The following is a 21,238-nucleotide window of genomic DNA, read 5'->3' as shown; positions in this document are numbered from 1 at the left end:
TGCGAGAACTAACCCATCACTGGCATGTCACACCTAGGCTGTTGGCCAGTTTGTCCTCTCAGCAGGCACAGATTAGCGCACATGGCGCGGTCGAAGCTATCGGGAAACCGACTTTGCTTATTGACGCGTTGATGACTTTCCCCGCGCAGAGCGTCCGACCACGTGACCGGACTGAGACTCTACGCAGTTGTCTTCTGGGCCGGTTATCTTCTGCTAGCAGCCCCTTGAAGCTCGTCCTGATTCGATGCCAGGTGGAGAAACTTCGGACAACAGTCACAAGAAGAAAAAGCAAATGAAAGGACGTGACTCGTGACCCAGCCTGCATACGAAAAGTACCTACGTTCACATGACCTGGATCGGCATCAAGACCAGCGGATTCTGCACACAACAGAAGCCACGATTGACTGATGAATTGATGAAGAAACAACTGATGAGAAACACTCATACTTGCTGCTTAAGGCGTACCGGTGAGATGATATTGTTGTATCAGCGCTGGTGAGCTTTGGGCCAATGATTCAACATCCAACATGTCAACCCAACAACGCGACACAGTGACTGGGCCTGGGCCCCGGAGCTCCTGTCCGTGCGACTTGTGCGGAGAAAATTATTGAAACAGACAGCGCTTAAAGCGCCAGTCAAGGGCAACATATTATTCCAACACCACCTGAAAAAGCAAACATCCCGGATGTACTTTCCAGGCCCCCTCCCCCCAGGTGGATCGGGAAGGGAAACTTGGGAAAGTTCTTCCGGAAACCGTTGCCGCTATTTATAAACAATGCGAACCGCAAAGATTTGGCATGAAGCAATCAGCCAAACTCCTTTTTTCAAGGGTCTCTCACGTGTATTGAAGACCGCAAGTCAACATAGTTTTGTTACCAAGGGTGATTCCAGAGCAGTCTGAAGTTCATTGAGATCCACTATCCAGATATGCCATTCTCTCGCTCAATCAACGTTGTTGGATGCCATGCGGAAGGCGAGGTTGGCGATGTGATCACCGGCGGAGTTCTTGATGTACCAGGAAAGACCATGTTTGATAAACTTGTTCACTTTGAGACCAAAAAAGACAGCCTGCGCCAGCTTTTGCTCAACGAACCCCGTGGTCGGGCCTCAATGAACATAAATCTGGTTCTTCCCCCTTGTGACCCTAGAGCTGATGCTGGGTTCCTGATCATGGAGTGTGAAGAATATGCCCCAATGTCGGGGTCCAACATCATCTGTACCACGACAGTACTGTTGGAAACAGGCATGATTCCGATGAAGGAGCCAGCTACTCAAGTGGCACTTGATACTGCTGCTGGCTTGGTGACAGTCACCGCGGAATGTGAGGCAGGCAAATGCAAGAACGTGGAGTTCAACAATGTTCCCTCATTTGTTCTGGAGCTTGATTATGAGCTCCAGGTCCCTGGACTTGGAAAAATATCAGTCGACATTGCATACGGAGGCATGATGTATTTATTGGTCGACGCAGCTTCGCTAGGGTTGAAAGTCAGCAATCAATATGCTCGTCAATTGGTTGAAATTGGTGAGCGGATCAAACGGGCAGCTGAGGCAGCCTACACCCCTGTTCATCCCGAAAACCCCGCGATCAAGGGATTTAGCGTCATAGGTTTCACCGAGCCCCCAAGCTTAGAGGATGGCATCAAAGTTGCAACCAATACCGTGGTTGTCTCCCCGGGTCGATTTGATCGCAGTCCCTGTGGTACTGGGACATCTGCTCGTCTGGCGGTCATGCATGCGAGAGGTCAAATTAAAGAGGGAGAGACTTTCAAGCATCGCAGCATCTTGGGAACCGAGTTTACATGTCGGATTCGCGGAACGACCAGTGTCGGCCAGTACCCAGCTGTTTTACCCACAGTTAAAGGTCGGGCTTGGATTACAGGATTCAAGCAGGTAGTCATCGATTCGACCGATCCCTTCCAAGAAGGATTTCGGGTGGGTGATCAATGGCACATGTGCCCAAACTGAATGGAAATGTTGAGGTTTACTTTGGTTTACTTTGGGAGCGGGCATTGAAAAACCAGTGTCCACAAGCATTTATATTCAAATTCGTATCTCACTGCGAGAAAACCGGTAACAAGTACTAGATCTGGGTGTCAAGCATTCCCCTCTCGTATTATTTTAGTAAAGCCTGTGAATTCTCCGACAGAAGCTTAAGCCCGAGCCCGAGATATCCGAGATGGCTTCGAGGGATTTTCCGAGCGCAACCCCAGATCGTTCGCACAACCCCGCATTTTCCTCGGATATATCACAACTTAGATATAGAAGACAGCTAAACTGGCCAAGAACTTGGCAAAATCTAAATATTTGTTCCACAAATCTCAATTGTTACGAAATAGCTCAAACCTATGCAGCAACATAACGTCAACCCCGAAAACATGTTGAGTAGCAAAGGTAGTGCGTCTGACCACGTGGAATATACCGCTTCAATCAAAGATGGCATCAATACGATGATGGCTGGCATGCCTGAATTTTTACAAGGCCTGACGCCAGAGGAAAGGCAGGAATTGGAGAAAAAGCTTGTTCGTAAGGTTGATGCAAGACTGCTCATCATGATCGTTGTGATGTATATTTTAAACTATTTGGATCGAAACAACATTGCCTCGGCAAAGCTTGCTGGCCTAGCAGAAGATCTGAACCTTCATGGCAATCAATACCAGGTGCATTCAAGAACGACAAGTGAGGTTCCAATTCGCCACTAATTTTGAGCAGACTTCCGTCAGTATTCTATTTGTTGGGTACTTATTGATGCAAGGTTTTACATCCTCTTCGGCCATAATATTAACAAAATTCGGCTAATTTATTTATTCTAAGTTCCATCAAATATGATTCTCAACAAGCTCGGAAAACCCTCCATTTACCTTCCAGTGTGTATGCTGGCGTGGGGCATAGTATCCAGCGCTACTGCCGCCACTCAAAATTACGGTGGACTCCTGGCTTGCAGATTTATACTTGGATTTGTAGAAGCCGCTTACTATGTGAGAACATTCTGCATGACCTGAGCTACTGATTTGTCTAGTAACAAACAAACTAGCCAGGTTGTCTTTATCTTCTCTCGTCATGGTACACTCGCAAGGAGCTTGTCAAGCGAACCGCTCTATTATACTCTGGGTCCTTACTCTCTGGGGCTTTTTCAGGCTTGATTGCTGCAGGTATTACCGGCGGGTTGAATGGCGCAAGAGGAATTGGAGCTTGGAGGTGGTTATTTATCATTGAAGGGACAGTGACTGTGAGACATCAGCCTTAACCTGGTGCCTGTCTGACTTGTCATTAACGACCAATAGGTTTTCGTGGCCATAATTTCCATTTTTATCATTCCAGACTTGCCACGGACAACTTCCTGGCTAAGTGAGCATGAAAAAGAGCTTGCAGCATGGCGTCTTCAAGAGGATATTGGTGAAGATGATTGGGTTGACAGTCAGCACCAATCCATTTTTCACGGTGCTAAGCTTGCTTTCACGTATGTGGATAGCTCCTCAACTTTCGGTCTTGCAAATATATTTCTAACAATAGTATCTAGGGACTACAAAGTATGGCTTCTACTCGGCGCAATTTATGGGTGCACTGCTTCCGGGGCTGTTACCACATTCTTCCCAATGTTCGTCGCCTATTGAAAACAAAACCTGGGCAAACTGAGGTTCTTACATTCTTCTAGTGTTATGGCTGGACTTGGAAAAGATAATATCACCACACTTCTTCTCACAACACCACCATACTTGATCGGCACCATTGTGATTCTGATCAACGCGTGGCATGCGGATAAAACAGGCGAAAGATTCTTGCATATTGTTCTGCCGCCATTCGTTGCTATCGCTTCTTTTGGCATCGCAGTTGCAACTAGAAATTTCGCAGCTCGATATGTGTAAGTTAACTTATACTGAGAATTGTTAATGCATTCTAGCTCACGTTTCCTCTACAGTGCAATGTGTCTCATGATTGGGGCAATATATGCAGGATATGTGGTTTTACTGGGCTATATTTCAAATGGTAAGTTCTTTAGAATCAATATTCATATTTAGTTTTTGACATTTCCAGTTCTTCCTCGCCCTGCTACCAAGAGAGCTGCTGCCCTAGCCCTCATCAACTGCCTTAGCAACGTTTGTCAGATATACACACCTTATCTGTATCCCGGTTAGTTGTGCCGGATTTTCACATGTCGAAACCCTTGCTCACTGATTTTAACAGACTCTGCAAGCCCAAAATACACGACAGCATTCTCTGTAAATATCGCCATGTCAGCAATGACAATTATCTTCGCCGTGGTAATTCGGGTGGTGCTTGGGCGCTTGAACAAGCAGTTAGATGAAGAAGAAGGTACTTTTATTCAGAGAGCGGATGAAAATGAAGCGAACAGGAATGAAGAAAATGGACTACCAGGACGAGCGGTTGCGCAAGGATTTAGATTCCTGCTGTAAGCAGTACGGCATAGAGGATCGTGGATTTTATATAGGGACCACTCAATAGCAAAATTTTATGGAATATAAGAAACCAAGATTTGCACAGGCAGTGAGAGCCTTGTTAGAATATTGAGATTGCTTCACGTGTGTTGTTGATTTCAATCGCATAGAATTGTCCTGAATGGATAAGCTCTCACTATTGTCGTTCGCTGTCAATGCTACGACTCATTAAGTATATTCTGTAGAGCAAAGATGCCTCCGATACAGCGAGGACCCACATACCCGCCATGTGTCCGGCCATTACAGGGATACTCAACTCCCCACTTGCTTTGTAACACGCTGGTCAGCGAGGTAGAGGATATTAAACACTTCCTTACAGTAAACCTAGATAGGTAGACATCATCGCATTGAATATCGCGTTCAATTAGACCCCGCCGTTACAGGCCTATACAGCATCCTACTATATTGACATATTCACCACCCACAGAATAATAGAACCTATAAGGGATCATCACATAGAAGTAGGTATCATTATCTTGCGATATTTAATGCTGCAAGTGCTCTTTAACAAACTTTGTGGTCTTAATTAAAGATTTCTGGACCCTTTTTTATTAATCCTGCGGATATCCAAATTGCTAGCTTGTTACGGCAAGCTAGCTTTTCCGGATCTTTTTCCGAGTTGATAAAAATCCTGTTCTTGGCGTCGGCTTATGCATAGAGGCCTATTTGGCCGCCGCCCCAGATTCTGTAATATTTCAAATTTCTGGGTCATAGCAGAGAAAATACTGGTATCTCCAGAAATTTCTTGAACGCAAGATTATTGACGATATCCAATAGAAGGTTGGGTGCATCTGAAGTAGGCCCGATCAAATGCGGTTTCTTCTGCTACCAAGGATTTTACTCAAATAAGAGCAATCGAAAATTAGTGAAAGACAGAAATTTTATGAGAAGAAAACTATACTTGAAAGCCAGGCATCTTTCAGCGACGGGCGAGGGAATCTGGTTTACGTGGTACAATAAATGACAGATGGAGACTAATTACGGCGAGAAAAGGGGGAATGTGACCAAATTTGCGGGGTACCCTGGAGCTAGTGAATAACGCCTAAGACAAAGCAAATTTTGAATTCCTATTTTGCCTTCTCTTCGAACTTCTGCCGTATATTGAAGGACTCTCACGGTGTCATTGTCTAATAAGGAGGCCTTGCGTTGACTGAAGTATGTCTGAGTTTCTTGCGAATAAACGTCGTCGGGGCAAAGAACGAGTTCGTGTCACGCGTGCATGCGACACATGCAAAAGGTGACCAGATATTTTTCTGGGATATCATGCCTCAATACTAATATTCATCACAGAAGAAAGCTCCGTTGCTCTGGAACTATCCCTTGCTCACTTTGCGTACGATCAGAGGAGAACTGCCAATACAATGCTGGGTACAAGAGGGGCAGGCTTCCAGATATTCCCGTTGTCGGCCAAGAGGATATAGTTACTCTGAAAGCATCGGCAGTTATGACTCGAGCCAAGAAACAAAGAACAGATCAGCATATTCACACAAAGCAGCAAGTTCCACAACGATCGGACCACTCAACTGAACAACGTGACGATCCAGGCATTGATAGGTTATCCAGAGATCACAATTCAATCTTTCTGGAGTCAGGAAAAGAATCATTATCAAGATTTGAGCCAGTATCACACAGTTCAGAAGACTGTTTGGCATCTGTTGGTATACCCACAGCCAGAAACGATGAATCACCGATCGTATCTTCTCGAAATTCTCCGGAGCCAAACGAAACCGATCTAGAAGGCCATTATGTAGGTCCTGCTTCTGGTGTGTCTTTTCTGCTTCGGGTGCAGAAAAGACTCCATGAAAATTTGAAGTACTCAGCAGCAGAACCTCTTATCAATTTTGGTGATGCTCTGATTCCGCCGTCTGAATCCAGTTTCTTGGTCCTACCTCCGTTCGACGAAGCCAAGTTCTTAGTTGATCGGTATTTTGATTTCTCCTTTCCTACTCACCGCTTTCTTCACCAAGCGACAGTGCAAAAGTGGCTCGAGGAATTTTATTCCAGCATGAATGGAGAAGAAAAACATCTTAATCGGGCTATCAAAGCTTTGATCTTGATGGTTATGGCGCAGGGAAAACAGTACTTATCTGACTGTGATCGATCTATAGCGGAATCAGTAAACAGGTAAATTCAAGTATATCTTCATAGTCCTTGAGAGGCTGAAAATCTGGAGATAGATGCGAATTGAACGGAATTTGCTAATATGTCGATAGCAAAACCTACTTCGCCGCCTCAGACAGTCATCTTATGGCAGAGAAGGGCCCAGTAAAGCTCGCCAGTATTCAAGCCCGATTAGCACAGTGCTTTTATTTGCTTTCAGAATCGAGAATAAATCACTGCTGGAGCCTCTTCGGTACGACTGCACGGCTAGCCCTTGCGATTGGGCTAAATCGACGCCGTCGATGCGGGATTGCTCCCGATCACGTGGAGGAAGAGAGCAGAAAGAGGGTTTTTTGGTGTGCATATAGTCTGGACAATTATCTCAGCGCTGCACTAGGGCGCCCTCGAATCTTTCATGATGAAGATATTGATCAAGTGAATATTAGACATTATTTTGGAAACTATGCGGTTGCTAACAAGTCTTTTCAAGGAGCTTCCAATCTGTGTGAATGATTCCCAGATTACCAAAAGTGCCATTTTGCAGGTTGACTCTCAACGGCAAAGCATTATGTTGGCACCACTTTTCCACGTAAAGTATGAGAGTAGAACTCTGAGCTCACATGAAATACTGACACGAAATACTGACAACTTTGGTTTCAGACTTTCAAGGATCATTAGTGGAATTTTGAAGGATCTTTATGGAATCAAACAACGTTCACTTGAGGTACAGGCTAATATTGCACAGAAATATAGTTCTTTTCTAAGCCAGTGGAGATCTGAGATTGGTACATTTCTGGATACCTCTAATATAGAGCTACTTCAAGTGATATATCAAAGACAGCAAACGGTCTTGGATCTTGCATTTTCACACGCAGAGATTTTGCTGTATAGACCTTTCATTCTGCAAAACTTGACACCACGAGGGGGAAAAGAGAGCCAAATAAATCCACATTTCCGCAAATTGATTGAAGAAAACGTGGATAAATGCCTTCAAGCTGCTACCAAGATTGCTGAGATATTCAGAACCCTTTGTGGGACACAACGCATGTACAAATCATTTTGGGTCAGTGTCTGCAGAACAACTACTTTAATCATTTGACTAACAACTACAGTAGTTTACAAACTACTATGTCTTTTGTGCCATTGTGGTCCTCTATGTCTATGTCATACAAAATCGACGAAGGCCTGCTATTCATCACCAACGGTATCTCGAAGTGGGAGAGGAGGCTCAAGAAAATCTCGCAAAATATGGCTCCCAGTCGTCATTTCCATTGAGATATGTGGTTGTGCTTGAAGAACTTCGAAGGGAAGCAACCAAAATCACAGGTCGAAAGAACGAAAATAGTTCGACCATTGAAGCATCAAGTATCGGAAGGGCTCGTACGCCGATTTCAGTACCTGAAGCCATGATGACTCCATCAGAGGATGCCTACTATACTTTCGGTAATTTAGGAGCGGCAATTTCTCAATCGGGTCTAGATGGTTGGATCTCCGATTTGGCTCATGATACTAGTCCGGCTTCATATTTTGGTAACGTGACTGGATGGGGGGATTTTGATTCCTTTGTTCTAACTGGTTTAGGAGAACAGGTAAGTCTTCCTCCGGCAAGCATATTTCTTATTAATCTCCAACACTTAATAATTAATGGAAGTGAGATTCAAGGCCTCATAAAAATACGAGAATATAATATTAAAGCTAGAATTGAAACAGTGCCACCATCTTTCAACGTGTCAAGTGGATTCGACATGTATCAAGAAATAAATATAGCCAATCTTCAACCACTCTCACGCTCAAGACCATTAGCTCTTGTATTCAATGCATGTAGTTCAAGCTGCTACTCGAACATTCACGGAATTACTGGGGACCCCGTTTCTCAGAACAAAAAGCATGTAATACCCAGGCTGAGCAATCCCTGCCTTCGCAGGAATCTGGAACTTGTATTTATTAGAGCCGTCCGCTGTCAACTTAACACCAATGCGTCGCTGATCAGTGTTCACGGTGTGTGTCGCTGAGCCATAACGGATGATCGACGCTCCTTCGTCGACACCACTGTCAGTGGTGACTTCGACAGTATCTCCCGGCTTGACCTCACTGGGTGACACACTTGTGATAACAGGACGGTCGGTCCTCAGAGTTCCGTCTTCTTTCAGGAGATAGGGAGGCGTGTAGATCTGACCGTCGAAATGATTGGCATTACAATCTCCACACAAACCACCCCCACCTGTGAATACTGTGCCATCCTGAAGCAATAACGCGAGACTGTGGTAGACACGGACGACGCTATTCCTTTGTTGTTCGACCCATTCGCCGCCATTGGTATCGGGAATGAATCGCTCTGGAGTCAAATGGGCGCCGCTTTCATTGAAAGGAAGTCCGACATCCTGACCCCCATGAACAAATACCGAGCCGTCTGGTAAAACAACAGAGGAATGGAAAGTGCGCTTGTAGAACATCCCGTCACCTGCCTTTTCGACGGACGGATTCTGGTCAGGCTGGTCAATCGTGATGATGGCAGCATTAGTCGTCGCAGATTTTTCTTCGTACCAGGGAGAGCCACCGAAGGTGAGAATCTTGCCGCTGTCGTACATGACCGCATTTCCGCACATGGCGTCCTCATCGCCAGTGCGGTCTCCAGCAGAACTGGTGGTGCCATTCCCAGATGTACCATACCAGTTCATCGCTTTGCTAGGGCCAGCTTGGAAAACGGAGCCGTTGGTCCAGGCGAATATCCAGCCGTGATTATCTTGTCGGTAGTCGCGAACGTCGTCGGTAAGCATAACCGATGCTTGGGCGCCATAGATTCTACTCCACTGATTGGTGACAGGATCGTAGACCTCGCCATCTTTGCCAAGTGCAGCAACACGCTCGCCCTCCGAACCACCGCCAACCCCGCCGCTGAAAGAACCACCAATGACGAAGATCCGCCCATCCGATAAGGTCGACGTTGCCTGGTACCCACGATCGATATTCATGGCCGCTGCTTTGAACCAACGACTCACGGTAGTATTGTAAATACTGGTCCGACTTTGATCGGTTCCGCCAGTGACGACAATCTTACCGTTCTGGTCGGTCGAGATACCGGGACAGAACATGTCGTGTTGCGTATTTTCGACATCTCTCTGAGTCACAGAGTGATCCTTTGGATGCCAAGTGGCTGTCTGTGTCTCGCCACCCGGACTGCCAGTGAAGATTTCGTGTCCCCAGGCGGACCAGGTCACCACTGCACCAGATATTGGATCAACGGCCCCAGCGACGGGAACCAGGGGCAAATCAATTGTTGGGCCCCAAGCACCCAAGGCAGGGTTTGGAGGAATGAATTCAGTTTCATAGATTTGCAGATCCGCAATGGCAATGCCATTTTCTGCTGCAGCAGACAGACGTAGGTAGTTGGCTTTTCGAGGCTGAAATGCTGAGAGCTTCATGGCCGTGTCCGGCCACCAGGTTCCATATGAGACCTCACTCCAGTTTTGACCATCAGTGCTGAGAAGTATTTGATGCTCTAAGATGAAGTTCTGCTCTTCATCTTGTCTGGGAACCATTGTCAATCCATTTATGGTCCGTTCTTTCCCCAAGTCAACAGTGATGGTTTGGGCGTCACTGCTGGCCGCACTCTGCCAGAAGGTGTCGGTCGAATTATCGATTGTTTGATCGCAGTCGTGACCAGTGGCAATTGTAGAGCATTGAAGCTTCCATCCGGATCGGTCGATGGGCTGGCCCTGCGGCAGAGGCTGCGACAGAGTCGCAACCTTTCTGCCACCTATCACGGCGGTATCAGGTGTCTTTCCTTCGCGATACAGAGACTCGAGATGTCTGAGGTCCCTCGCCCTCGCTGTCCCAAGCAGAACTCCTATATACCATCGAGATTTCATGTTGAGAATGGAGTAAATGTGTTCGGGTCACAAAAGGCAGGCATGGACTCAAGCAGAAAACCTTGCAGGTGCAGGGACACTCCCAAATCCATGCATTGCATTGTGCGAGGCTTTTAAAATGACCATTATGGTCGCTAATCTGATGCCCTACAATACTTTGGTCGCCATGCCAGGCCTGACCGGGGAACGAGACAAGCATGGCTCGTGTAACAAAGGCCAGGGCCGTTGATCCATATCAAGATACATCTGGAATGTATCAGCCCAGGAACATATTGTTCCGCGGAGATAGGCATATTAAAACCTTCCAGTGTGCCTGTCTACCTTCTCAGCAGGCTGCGAATGTTGCTGAATTCCGTTTCTTCTATATAGTCCATTAATCAAGCAGCGCAACATCAATAGCTAGTTATGTCAAGGTGAACTAGAAGCTGAGAATCAAAATTCCAACCATATTGATAGTAGGAAGTAGAATTTACATGCATGTATCTGCATCCAAGGCTTCTGAAAGATTCAAAAGACCTATTGCGGCATGCTAGATGGTAAAAGTGGAATGTGGACTAGGACGCGGTCAGGGGGAATGTAAAGCCAAAGCGGTAACCTTAACGGCACGCCTCCGGGCCCGGGAGTGCCCCATAACCCACCGCAACCCTATTCATCCCTAGCTGTCATCTCCTCGACCGCCTACCATAAAAGTTATTACTCGATAGGCTAAAGCTTACAGAGCAATTGAGCCTCAATGGGTATATGAATGGTACTCCCCGTTATATTCTGCACTTCGAGAAGTAGACTTCATTGTCTCCATCGACATGCTCACACAATTGTTGTTTACAAGAACAGGAAGGAGCCCCTACTATCTACTATGGTGACAAGTATAGTGCAACCACAACAGGAATGCTAGCCACAGTGTCGTATCATACTATGCAACAGTCTGGAAGTGTAGATCACTCGTTCAAAGTCATGTAGATCTGGCCATATACAGTGGGACATTCTGAGCTTGTGATTTCTCCATTTTTTTTCTTTTCAGCGCCCCGGTCGACCTGTCAGTGTCAAATCGTCAGCCAATGAATTTCAGAAGATTTGAAATTGCTCGCCAGTCGCAAATCTGTATAAGAAAGTAAGGACAATTATGGATCTATCTCACTGTAACGCTCCCAGAATTTGACGGCAGTTGGGCTATGGTGGTATATGCAATCGTTGACGAAAATGGATAACCCTCCTACAGTGCCGCATTCACTGACACAGCCAGACTACGACAAGCTCCTAAAGGAAAGGGGGCTCCGTTCATCGAATCTTACCAGGGATTCATATAATTTCTTGACATTGGTTGTGTAGCATGGTATTGCAGCATATCTTCTATCCCCCGCAACACCCGTATTCTTCAGCCATGTCTACGTCCAAGGGATTGCGAATTACGTGATCAAGTAATCCATTGACATCCCAGAGTCCCTGAACACACTCTCCACATACCACTATGAACCAAACTACAAGGTCTACAATGTACCATCAGTGCTAAAACCTTCCGCAAGCAGTGTCTATTCCAATGGAGACAATAGAGGGGCCAAAATTAGAGTTACATCTGCCCAATTATGCGGTGGACGAAAAGTTGTTTTGACTGTTGACGACATGTGGGGTGCCTTTTGGAGGAAATTGCAGCACGCACTTCACATCAATCTATAAAAGCAAGCCCAAGGCCGCACAAATTGAGGTTTATTTAATCCTCTCTTCCAAATCTACTATTTCGAATTTTGTGGACCTATACCTGACAGAGATTCACTAAGTACAAAATGGCCGTGGGTGAAGTTCCCAATCTTGACAACATCCAAGGCGATATCTGGTGAGATTTTCTGTCTATATCTCTGCTAGCTTCCGTATTGACATTCATCAGGCCTGGTCTGGCAAAAAAATACCAGATTTTTTGGTTCTTTCAGATCGCTGATGCCAGTGCCTTCAAGCCTAGTCTAGGGAAATTGCTGGATGATAAAGTCATTACGTCTTCCGCGGATGCGCTAGGCCACAGAAAGGACATCCACGAGGTTAAAGCCTCGCAGCCTGGTACATTGCATGAGCTAGCTGCAGTCAATATTGCTTTCAGCTTCAAAGGAATGCAGAAGGTAAATAATCATAATGATCTTTATGGCTGTGAGCCAGTGCTGAACCCTTGCTTTTGTTGTAGCTGGACAAGGACAAGGACCGCTTCAGGGATGACCCATTTCGCAAGGGTATGGAAAATGATATGGTCAACGAGGGTAGAGACAGAATCGAGGAATGGATGGATGAATTCAAAGCGAAAAATGGTGGCGTTGATGGCGTGGTGTTGGTGTGCGGGACCGAAACGAAGGTTAAGCAAACCACGGCGGAGCTGGCTAAGAAATACTTCAGCTCGACTCAAGGAATCAAGCATATCATTAGCCTTGATGGCAGAGAACGACCCGAGGAGAACGCAAAGCATGAGCAGTAAGTCTTCGAGTTCTCTAGATTGGAAAACACTCAATTTAATACCACCACAGTTTCGGTTTCCTGGATGCCATTTCGCAGCCTCGGTTAACGGGCTTTGATAAGACATGCGAAAAGGGAGATGGCAATTACCAACATATGTGCCGCCCAGGGTAAGTTTTACATGGAATTGAATATAGTCATCCATTGACTCAAAAACAATAGCCGCATCATCATCGGACACGACGGGGAGATGAACAATGAGCCAAAATCCCAACACCCACCTTGGGCCAAGGACGGCAGCTACCTCGTTGTCCGTAAACTCAAACAATATGTACCGGAATTCAACAAGTAAGCCACGTCGGTACTCACATCTTTGGGACAATGAGCTGACCGCTATGACTGTAGCTATCTAGCATCCGAGGCTCCTAAACTTAATTTTACCGAAGACCAGTTAGGGGCACGGCTGGTGGGACGTTGGAAAAGCGGTAAGTAATATGCTTGCAATATGAATTGTATTTCAAGATACTGAGACAGAGATTAGGGGCCCCTGTTGAACTACATCCCGATGCGGACTGTCCGAAAGATGCAAGGATGAACGAGTTCAATTATGACGTTAACAATCACACCAATTGTCCATTTGCTTCACACATGCGCAAAACTAAGCCTCGAAGCATTGTCAGCGACAGAGATATGAATGATATCATGCGTCGCGGCATTCCCTATGGGCCTGAAGTCGGAATCAACGAGACCAAGACCGAGCAAGATCGAGGACTGATGTTCACATGCTACCAATCCAGTATTGGTAATGGCTTTCAATTTCTGAAAAGAAGTGAGTAACATGAAATCGATGAGCTGGACCAATCCATTGACTCTTTTCCTAAGGCTGGATCAATTTGGACACATTCCCAGCCGACAAGACCGAGTATACCGGTGGCGTCAACCCAGGACAAGATGCAATCGTGGGCCAACTCGTCAAGAAGCCTCAAAAACCAAAGCACAAAATCTTGACGACTAGCTTGGTTGATGGTAAAGGTCAGAATACCACAACCAGCTTTCTCCCCTTTATTCAGTCCAATGGAGGAGATTACTTTTTCTCGCCATCTCTAAGCCTTCTTGGAGAGCTGGGCGGAAGGCCGACGTCTCTCAGTCACTCAAACTCAGACAACTGCTGCTGCGGCTCGTCTGAAGTTTGGCGTGGCAAATTCAATTACGATTCTTTCGCGAGCAACGAAAATATGTGGGTTGTTTTTCCAAAAGGGCGGAAAGATGGAGCACCGCTTTATGTTCTGTTCACTTTCAGCGAGGATTCGTATGGAACCGTAAAGAACGGCATTAACAAGCTCTACAAATCTATAAGAATGAGCTCTGGTACCTTTACAACTAAAGGTGTTGACGGAAACGGTGCACATTATTACCAGTTTGATGGTAGTTGGAGTGGTGATGGCAAGACACTGAGCCTGATAATGTCCAATTCAAAAGAGGAGTGTGCAAGGATTGACCTGGTCCGCCAGTGATCTGCAGTACTCAAGTTGTCAAACAGGATCAGACTTTCCAAGATTTGGGAGGTAATGCGATCTATATGGCTTCCCTGCTTGCAGACCAGAGGCAACCAAGATACATTCTTCTTCTAGCACCTCTAGGTGTGAGCCCTCTTCAGAGTTTATCAAAATGAATTTTCGGGTGCATTAGACATTATGAGTGCAATTTTGAAGTTTCCATGCTTTTATTATGCAAAATTTTCCAAAAATTTAAGACCAGACTTATATATTTATTGTCAAGGCACCATCTGTCAGAGCAGTATACCGCCAATTAGTTGTAGATTCGCAGACGGTTCAGGAGAGCAAACTTAGCCTTTTGTATTTTCAACAGACTGGATCTTGAGATTCAGCAGAGGTCTTATTTCTATATTGTATGTATGCCATTCGCTTACGAATCTTGAAAAAAAAAGAACAAAACACCGTACTTAGATAGAGCGGGGAGAGGCAGCTCCATAAACAGATTTGTGCCAGTTCCACTCATGGTGTTGCCATCAATACCCTCCTCTTAGCACGACTGGATGGATGTGTGGAGCAAAGATGCCATGACCGCAGAAAGCTATAAGCCTCTTACATTCCGTAGCAAGGTCTTCAAGCTGCCGCCTGATTTGAAATTGATTGGCATCCTTGTGAAATGTCTGCGATTCTATTATTTCGAGGCAGTGGACGAGCCTGAGCCTGGTCAGAATAACTCCAGGTGATGGAATAGTGAGTGTTTGGATTCATGATTCTTCAGCAACTCAAAGTCTGATAATCGCTCACTATTGTTTCCCCTAGGATTCAAGCTTTGAGAAAAAAAATGCAGATGTAAAGATTTGGTCAATCAGTCAGATTTTCTCCACTTCCATGGAATGATAGCCAGGCTGTAAGCCATAAAAGCCCGTGGCAGATTCAAACATTTTGGTTCTTGGGGCGAAACCACCCACGACCGTCAATTTTCAGAATTTCTTGATGCCTCCTAGTGGCAAGCCATTCTTGTCATACGGAGAGTAACTCCTCTGAAGGGGAAGGGGGATGCTCCTCCAGTCCTCATATTTCCCCGTCATTGTTTGCTTTTGCGCAGTGCATTCCATCAGCGTTGTCACAAATTACATGCGTTCTTGATATCGAGTAACATCCATTCTATCAGGGATTTGAGCCGCGCTCTCATAATTTCAAACCCCATCTCTACGTCTATCAATGACGTGCCTGTGCTAGGCCATATCTCAGTTTGATGATTCTCCATTCTGTCAGTTCTCCAATGTCTTTTATCTTTCCACCTCGTAACTTCTGTTAACGTGAAATTATACTATTAATTGCTAACATGACTTCCCTCAGGAGAATGAACGAGCCCAGTTCTATAATGGGAGGCACTGCGGGAGCTGTACTTGTATTGTCAATGCTATTATCTATTATGAGGGCTTCTAGCGCAGAGGATAGTGACTATCGATTATTTGTAGAATTATTAGACTGTGGAAAATTGATGAGAAGAAAGCGCAGACCTTGCTCATTACAGATACTGTTAGCAGTTCTCACAAATTTTTCTGTGACATTGCTTTTTTGATACTACTCAGAATGTAAACATCAGTTTGGAAGCGAGGGAGTAGTTAACCGCGTCAGAGATTGGATGGTTGCCCCACCACGCTGGTTCTCTCTGTTCTTGCCCCGCGGCGTAGATAAGATTACAGATTTTTTTCTATACACCGCCTTCATTCCACGAAGAATACCGCCCAACCAAAAACTTGAGATGTCATATTTCTTGCATAATTCATCTGGGTATACACCCGACTTCATTAAATGATTCCCATATGATTGTAAATAACCAGAAGACGTAGACTAGCGATCTATTTGATCTGAAACAGGTGTTGTTCACTTTTCAGGAATTGACTACTTCTAAGGCGGTGTGTCCTTCGAGGCGGCCCCGCAGGCGGTACTGCCCAACATATTTTTTTTCACTTCAATACCTTCACTTCAACATTCTTTTCTGCATTTGCGAGCCCGACAACCTTCTCAGGACGCCACTGAAACCATCGTCGTAATGGCTCCCAACATTATTGACGAAGCGCCTCACAAGAACTTCGATGTATGTACCATTTGCAATGCAGAACTTGAATGGAAGCTTGAAAGCTTTCCTGCGAGTGACTCATTCTGCGTTTTCCGATCGAACACCCCTCAATCGGGTGTTTGGGCGCAATTGATGAAGAGAAGTTAAATGAATGGATTGGCTGACAATTGAGTCTCTAGACCATACTTGTTCTCGACTTTGGCGTACGTGAATTTTAGGAGTCCCCCTCCCCTCCGTCGGCCTATTTGTGGAGCTTTGGATTCTCGGAATCGAGGAGCTTCATCACGGCTACCCAGCTCCTGATACTTTTGAATGGCAAATTCTGACTTTTAGAAGTCTCAAACGAGTCATCTGATCCTACGTCGACTTCGAGCTCTCGGCGTCTTCGCTGAGCTGCTTCCGTGTACCACCAAGATCGCTGATCTGACATGGAAACCCAAAGGAATTGTTTTCTCTGGAGGTATAACGTTTGTCGGTATAAAACTTTTGTGATGAGGTCTGACTGAGTCATTAGGTCCTTCTTCTGTCTACGACGAGGGCTCGCCTCGTAAGGTCTTCTCTCCCAAATCTGCTGTTACCTGTACTCACATGTGTAGATGTTGACCCCGCTGTCTTTGACCTGGACGTACCTATCCTGTGAGTGTTCCTATCTCTGACGTTTCTCAACATGGACTTACACAAATTTATAGGGGTATTTGGTATGACTTCCTTTAATGCCGACACTATATAGAAAGTTTCATGGCACTAATACAATTCGATTCGCCCAGCTATGGTTGCCAGGAGATCGCATGGCGGATTGACTCGGCGAATGTTGCTCGAGGAGAGGCGCGAGGTTTGCAACCTTCAAAATAATTTCAAGAATTACTTCTGACACATTCACAACAGAGTACGGACATGCCGACGTCCAGATCACCAAGGTCAATAGCCATGTCGACCGGCTATTTGCTGGTTTGGGCGATGCCATGCCTGCATTTATGTCCCACTTCGACAAGCTAGTTAGCCTGCCTACAGTGGGTCAAATCATTATATACTCTTCGGTCACTATTACTGACTTCATTAATAGGGCTTCGTGGTGGTTGCTGCCACCAAGAACTCAGAATACGCCGGCATTGCCCATAGCGAGAAGCCGATTTTCGGTTTGTTCTCCCAAAACTACGTTTGTTGTCTAGCGACAAGATGCTAACGCAAGTTAATTAGGCGTCCAGTTCCATCCCGAGCTCGAACACGTTTGTCATCCCCTCAAGTATTATAGGATTCCTCTAATAGTTGAATCTAGACACCCCGCGGAAGCGAGATTCTCCGCAACTTCAGTGTTGATATCTGTGGAGCTAAACCGAATTGGAAAATGGGCGACTTTGTTCCAATCGAGATCGCTCGTATCCGGGAGCTTGTTGGTGATCGTGCGCTCGTCCTTGGAGCTGTTAGCGGTGGTGTCGATAGCACTGTCGGAGCGGCCCTTATGCGCGAAGCTATTGGAGACCGCTTCAAAGCCATCCTTGTCGACACTGGCTGTATGCGTCTCAATGAGTGCGAGGAGGTCAAGGAGACTCTCGGACACCATCTCGGCATTGATCTTACAGTTGTCGAAGCCGGCGAGCTGTTTATGACTCGCCTTGCAGGTGTCGCTGATCCCGAAAAGAAGCGAAAGATTATTGGTTCAACTTGTACGTATCAAGCTACGAAATTGGTTGCGATAGGGTTCTAACGACATTGAAGTCATCGACCTGTTCGAGAAAGAGGCTATCAGGGTAAGCTCAACTTTCTCCAAAGCTATACTCTACCTGGCAAAGCTAACGGGATTCCCAAGATCGAGAAAGAAGCAGAGAACACCCCTAACTCAGGGCGGGTGGAATGGTTCTTGCAGGGAACTCTATATCCTGATGTGTAAGTTTTCTTGTGCTAATTTCTGAGCCCAAGCTTATAATATTTCAGTATTGAGTCTCTGAGCTTCCGCGGGCCATCGGCTACTATCAAGAGTAAGCTAAGCGACATTGAAGTTCTATAAAGACAAACTTGTATAATAGAACAAATTGGGGAGCCAGACAAAGCTGACATGAGATAGCTCACCACAATGTTGGCGGTCTGCCTGAGGTGAGCAAGAACATTATCCCCAACATGAGAGAGTATTGCAACTGACCAGCATATAGCGCATGATGAACGGCGTAAGTTGAACTAGCTTGGCATCGTTTGGATTTAATACTAATCAACATGGCTACTTCAGCAAGGCTTGCGTGTAAGTGTGCCTTTTTATCTTTTCAATTTTATTTTCATTTAAGAGGAGACATCTAACATGACTTCAATTACAGCTTATTGAGCCACTTAGACTTCTCTTCAAAGATGAAGTTAGGGTAGGTTCAACCTCAAAGGGTGAATTCTTATCTTCAATTATACTAAGGGCTATATAGGCTATTGGTCGACAGCTTGGTATTCATGAGTCGCTAGTCAATCGGCACCCATTCCCCGGCCCCGGTATTGCTATTCGCATTCTCGGCGACGTTACTCAGGAGCGAGTAGAGATCGCCCGCAAGGCCGACCATATCTTTATTAGCATGATCAAGGAGGCCGGCCTCTACAACGAGGTAAGGCCTCATGCAGACGAATTGAAATGCAAGCTTGCAAACTAACATCTCCTAGATTTCCCAAGCCTTTGCTGGTCTCGATACTAACCGCAGTGTTGGTGTTTTTGGTGATCAGCGTGTTTGGGGTTACATCGTTATTCTCCGTGCTGTTCGCACCAAAGATTTCATGAGTGCGGAAGTGTTCGACTTTGATAACAAGTTCCTCCAGGTGAGTCAAGGTCTTGTTATACTTAATCACCCCACTACCTTTCCCCGAACCCCAAACCGAATATTATTCTCGATTATAAGTACTAATTTATTCATCCCAGGATGTTTCACGCACTATTTGCAACCAAGTGGATGGTGTGGCCCGGGTTGTCTATGATTTGTAAGTGAAATTCTTCGCCTCTTTTGACTGCTAGTATTGAGCTAAGATCATCTTTCCAGAACCTCCAAGCCCCCTGGCACTATTGAGCTAGAGTAGACCATACTAGATGGAAGGCAGGTTGAAAATATAGCACTTATTGGGGTAGACTAGGAACAAAGACAGTAATTGATTATTTTGGCGTTTGGAGGCTGTTCTAGAAAAGCACTAGTAAGAAGGATGATGAAAATCATTGTATCATGATGGTAGCGGCCTTCAAAGATATAATAATTTCGAATCATGGCATTTGATAGAATGAAAGGGTGCTCCATTGTTCATATGAGGCTCTCTCGGCTGCAGATGCGATCGGTGATTTGGATTGTAACTTCAAGCGGTGGTGCAGTAATGATAGTGACGGCGATGATGACAATTGCCTGCGCTGTTTTATAAATGAGAAAGAAGCTTGTCTTCTACGAATAAAGAGGTGATAAAAGGCTTAGTTACTCGGTATGGAAAGATATCAGTTTGCAGAGTGACTAAAGTTCTTTGGTTGTTTTCCACCCTACGGGCTGCTCTTCTCTCAAGATCACGATTAGTGGCAGGGCGGTTTTGACAACTATTCAATACCTGTAATGCCCATTCTTGGAAGCATTACTGAGTTAATGGGATCATTGAATGTATTTTTTCTTTGCTCCTGGTCAGCTGTTACCGCATGCTTATGACATCCCCCTTTTCATTCCTTAGCATACTCCTCTCGTTAGAAATGGAACATCATCTTTACCACTACTCAGCTTCCTGTTTGTACCAATTGGTAGCAAAGTGACCTTTCTGCATATGATTTCGACCCATTCATCGGAGAGAGCGACGATTGGTGGAGGAAGGTTTTGGAGCTTATCGTCATCGAAGACTAGGGTCTCGCGGTACGCTAGGAACTTGTCAATGGCTTCCTTCTTTCCAGCCTTTTTCAGTCTTCGCGGGTCTCTGATGAAGAAGCTGATTGGTGTTTCAGGGGTCCAAGTTCGCCGGTCAAACGTCAGTAAAGCGCGTCTTCCCGAGTCGTCGAGTTGTTTCTGGCCGTCGTAGAAATCCTCTCGCGGATCTCGGAATATTCCGTACCGCGTCTGGTCACGGTCTTTGCTTCCTTTTTTGTTTATTCTGGGGAATCTTCGTTCACTTTTCTTTTCAGCATCTTGGAGTTCTTGAGGATGATGTAACTGGTTGGAAGGGTAAAATGTAATAGGGGGTAAGGTGGGAGGCGAGGACAAGATAAGAGGTGCAAAAAAATGAGAGTTGGTAGTTGAGGTGAACAGCGTGAAAAGTGAGATAGTAGGAAAGTGAAAGTTCAAATGATGATAGGTTGAAATGATGAGGTATTAAGAAAGTGAAAGAGGTAACTATGGATAGTGGATGCTGATTAAGTGGGTTCGTTATGCCTGAGCAGCTTTAAACTCATGTATGAGCTCTTCTGCCCCGGTATACAAGAGCTATTACATACTACATTATAGGCTATCTCCTGCATTATAAAAGCGATAGCTACATCGGTGCGCAGATAGCTCTCCCCGCCCACTTTGTCTATCTGACACATCCAGCACAATTTCGTTACCAATATAGCCCCATATTTCTGATAGTGAGAGATACAAGTCCTACACATCCTTCCCTTCAGACAGCATCTGTTTCCTCTTTTGGATGCCGTCTTTCAACTTGGGAAGGGACAACGACCGAACTGACTAGTAATCAAGGCAGGATTTAATTATCCACAAAATACTTTTAAGGGACTTTTGAGACTTTGGTCTCCGTTCCGGCTATAGAAACTCTAATAGTATAAATGATTAGTTTAACAGAGATCTGCGCTTTTGGTGTTCTCTGGAAATTCACCTGTAT

General features: G+C 45.5%; 5 protein-coding genes across 5 annotated transcripts; 4 read left to right on the top strand and 1 right to left on the bottom strand.

Moving 5' to 3' along the window:
- Positions 1 to 927: 927 nt before the first annotated feature.
- On the top strand, positions 928 to 1,965 carry N7462_007215 (proline racemase family protein; the record flags this gene model as incomplete). Its single annotated transcript, XM_057078933.1, has 1 exon — positions 928 to 1,965. The coding sequence occupies one exon, from the start codon at positions 928 to 930 to the stop codon at positions 1,963 to 1,965; it is 1,038 nt and encodes a 345-aa protein (XP_056931603.1).
- A 380-nt stretch (positions 1,966 to 2,345) lies between these two features.
- Positions 2,346 to 4,412, top strand: N7462_007214 (MFS general substrate transporter; the record flags this gene model as incomplete). Its single annotated transcript, XM_057078932.1, has 10 exons — positions 2,346 to 2,657; positions 2,710 to 2,752; positions 2,812 to 2,975; positions 3,032 to 3,226; positions 3,282 to 3,457; positions 3,518 to 3,595; positions 3,653 to 3,859; positions 3,917 to 3,984; positions 4,033 to 4,128; positions 4,183 to 4,412. The coding sequence occupies 10 exons, from the start codon at positions 2,346 to 2,348 to the stop codon at positions 4,410 to 4,412; spliced, it is 1,569 nt and encodes a 522-aa protein (XP_056931602.1).
- A 3,968-nt stretch (positions 4,413 to 8,380) lies between these two features.
- N7462_007213 (putative galactose oxidase) lies at positions 8,381 to 10,423 on the bottom strand (the record flags this gene model as incomplete). The annotated part of the gene is made up of 1 exon (XM_057078931.1): positions 8,381 to 10,423. The coding sequence occupies one exon, from the start codon at positions 10,421 to 10,423 to the stop codon at positions 8,381 to 8,383; it is 2,043 nt and encodes a 680-aa protein (XP_056931601.1).
- Positions 10,424 to 12,204: 1,781 nt separating this feature from the next.
- N7462_007212 (Dyp-type peroxidase) lies at positions 12,205 to 14,370 on the top strand (the record flags this gene model as incomplete). The annotated part of the gene is made up of 8 exons (XM_057078930.1): positions 12,205 to 12,254; positions 12,306 to 12,531; positions 12,594 to 12,874; positions 12,928 to 13,026; positions 13,079 to 13,204; positions 13,262 to 13,341; positions 13,398 to 13,685; positions 13,739 to 14,370. The coding sequence occupies 8 exons, from the start codon at positions 12,205 to 12,207 to the stop codon at positions 14,368 to 14,370; spliced, it is 1,782 nt and encodes a 593-aa protein (XP_056931600.1).
- A 2,038-nt stretch (positions 14,371 to 16,408) lies between these two features.
- gua1 (GMP synthase (glutamine-hydrolyzing)) lies at positions 16,409 to 19,477 on the top strand (the record flags this gene model as incomplete). The annotated part of the gene is made up of 22 exons (XM_057078929.1): positions 16,409 to 16,453; positions 16,615 to 16,638; positions 16,769 to 16,895; positions 16,950 to 16,982; positions 17,032 to 17,071; positions 17,125 to 17,133; positions 17,203 to 17,267; positions 17,321 to 17,445; positions 17,499 to 17,571; positions 17,633 to 17,661; positions 17,712 to 18,099; positions 18,152 to 18,183; positions 18,243 to 18,319; positions 18,368 to 18,411; positions 18,498 to 18,526; positions 18,583 to 18,597; positions 18,657 to 18,668; positions 18,742 to 18,783; positions 18,841 to 19,014; positions 19,070 to 19,222; positions 19,323 to 19,381; positions 19,441 to 19,477. The coding sequence occupies 22 exons, from the start codon at positions 16,409 to 16,411 to the stop codon at positions 19,475 to 19,477; spliced, it is 1,632 nt and encodes a 543-aa protein (XP_056931599.1).
- Between the last annotated feature and the right edge of the window lie 1,761 nt (positions 19,478 to 21,238).

This window comes from Penicillium macrosclerotiorum (genome assembly GCF_028827735.1).
Source record: "Penicillium macrosclerotiorum strain IBT 26536 chromosome Unknown utg000007l_segment0_segment0, whole genome shotgun sequence".
Classification (NCBI taxonomy): domain Eukaryota; kingdom Fungi; phylum Ascomycota; class Eurotiomycetes; order Eurotiales; family Aspergillaceae; genus Penicillium; species Penicillium macrosclerotiorum.
The sequence above is the reverse complement of the archived record's forward strand: the minus strand, read 5'-3'. Positions and strand labels throughout refer to the sequence as shown.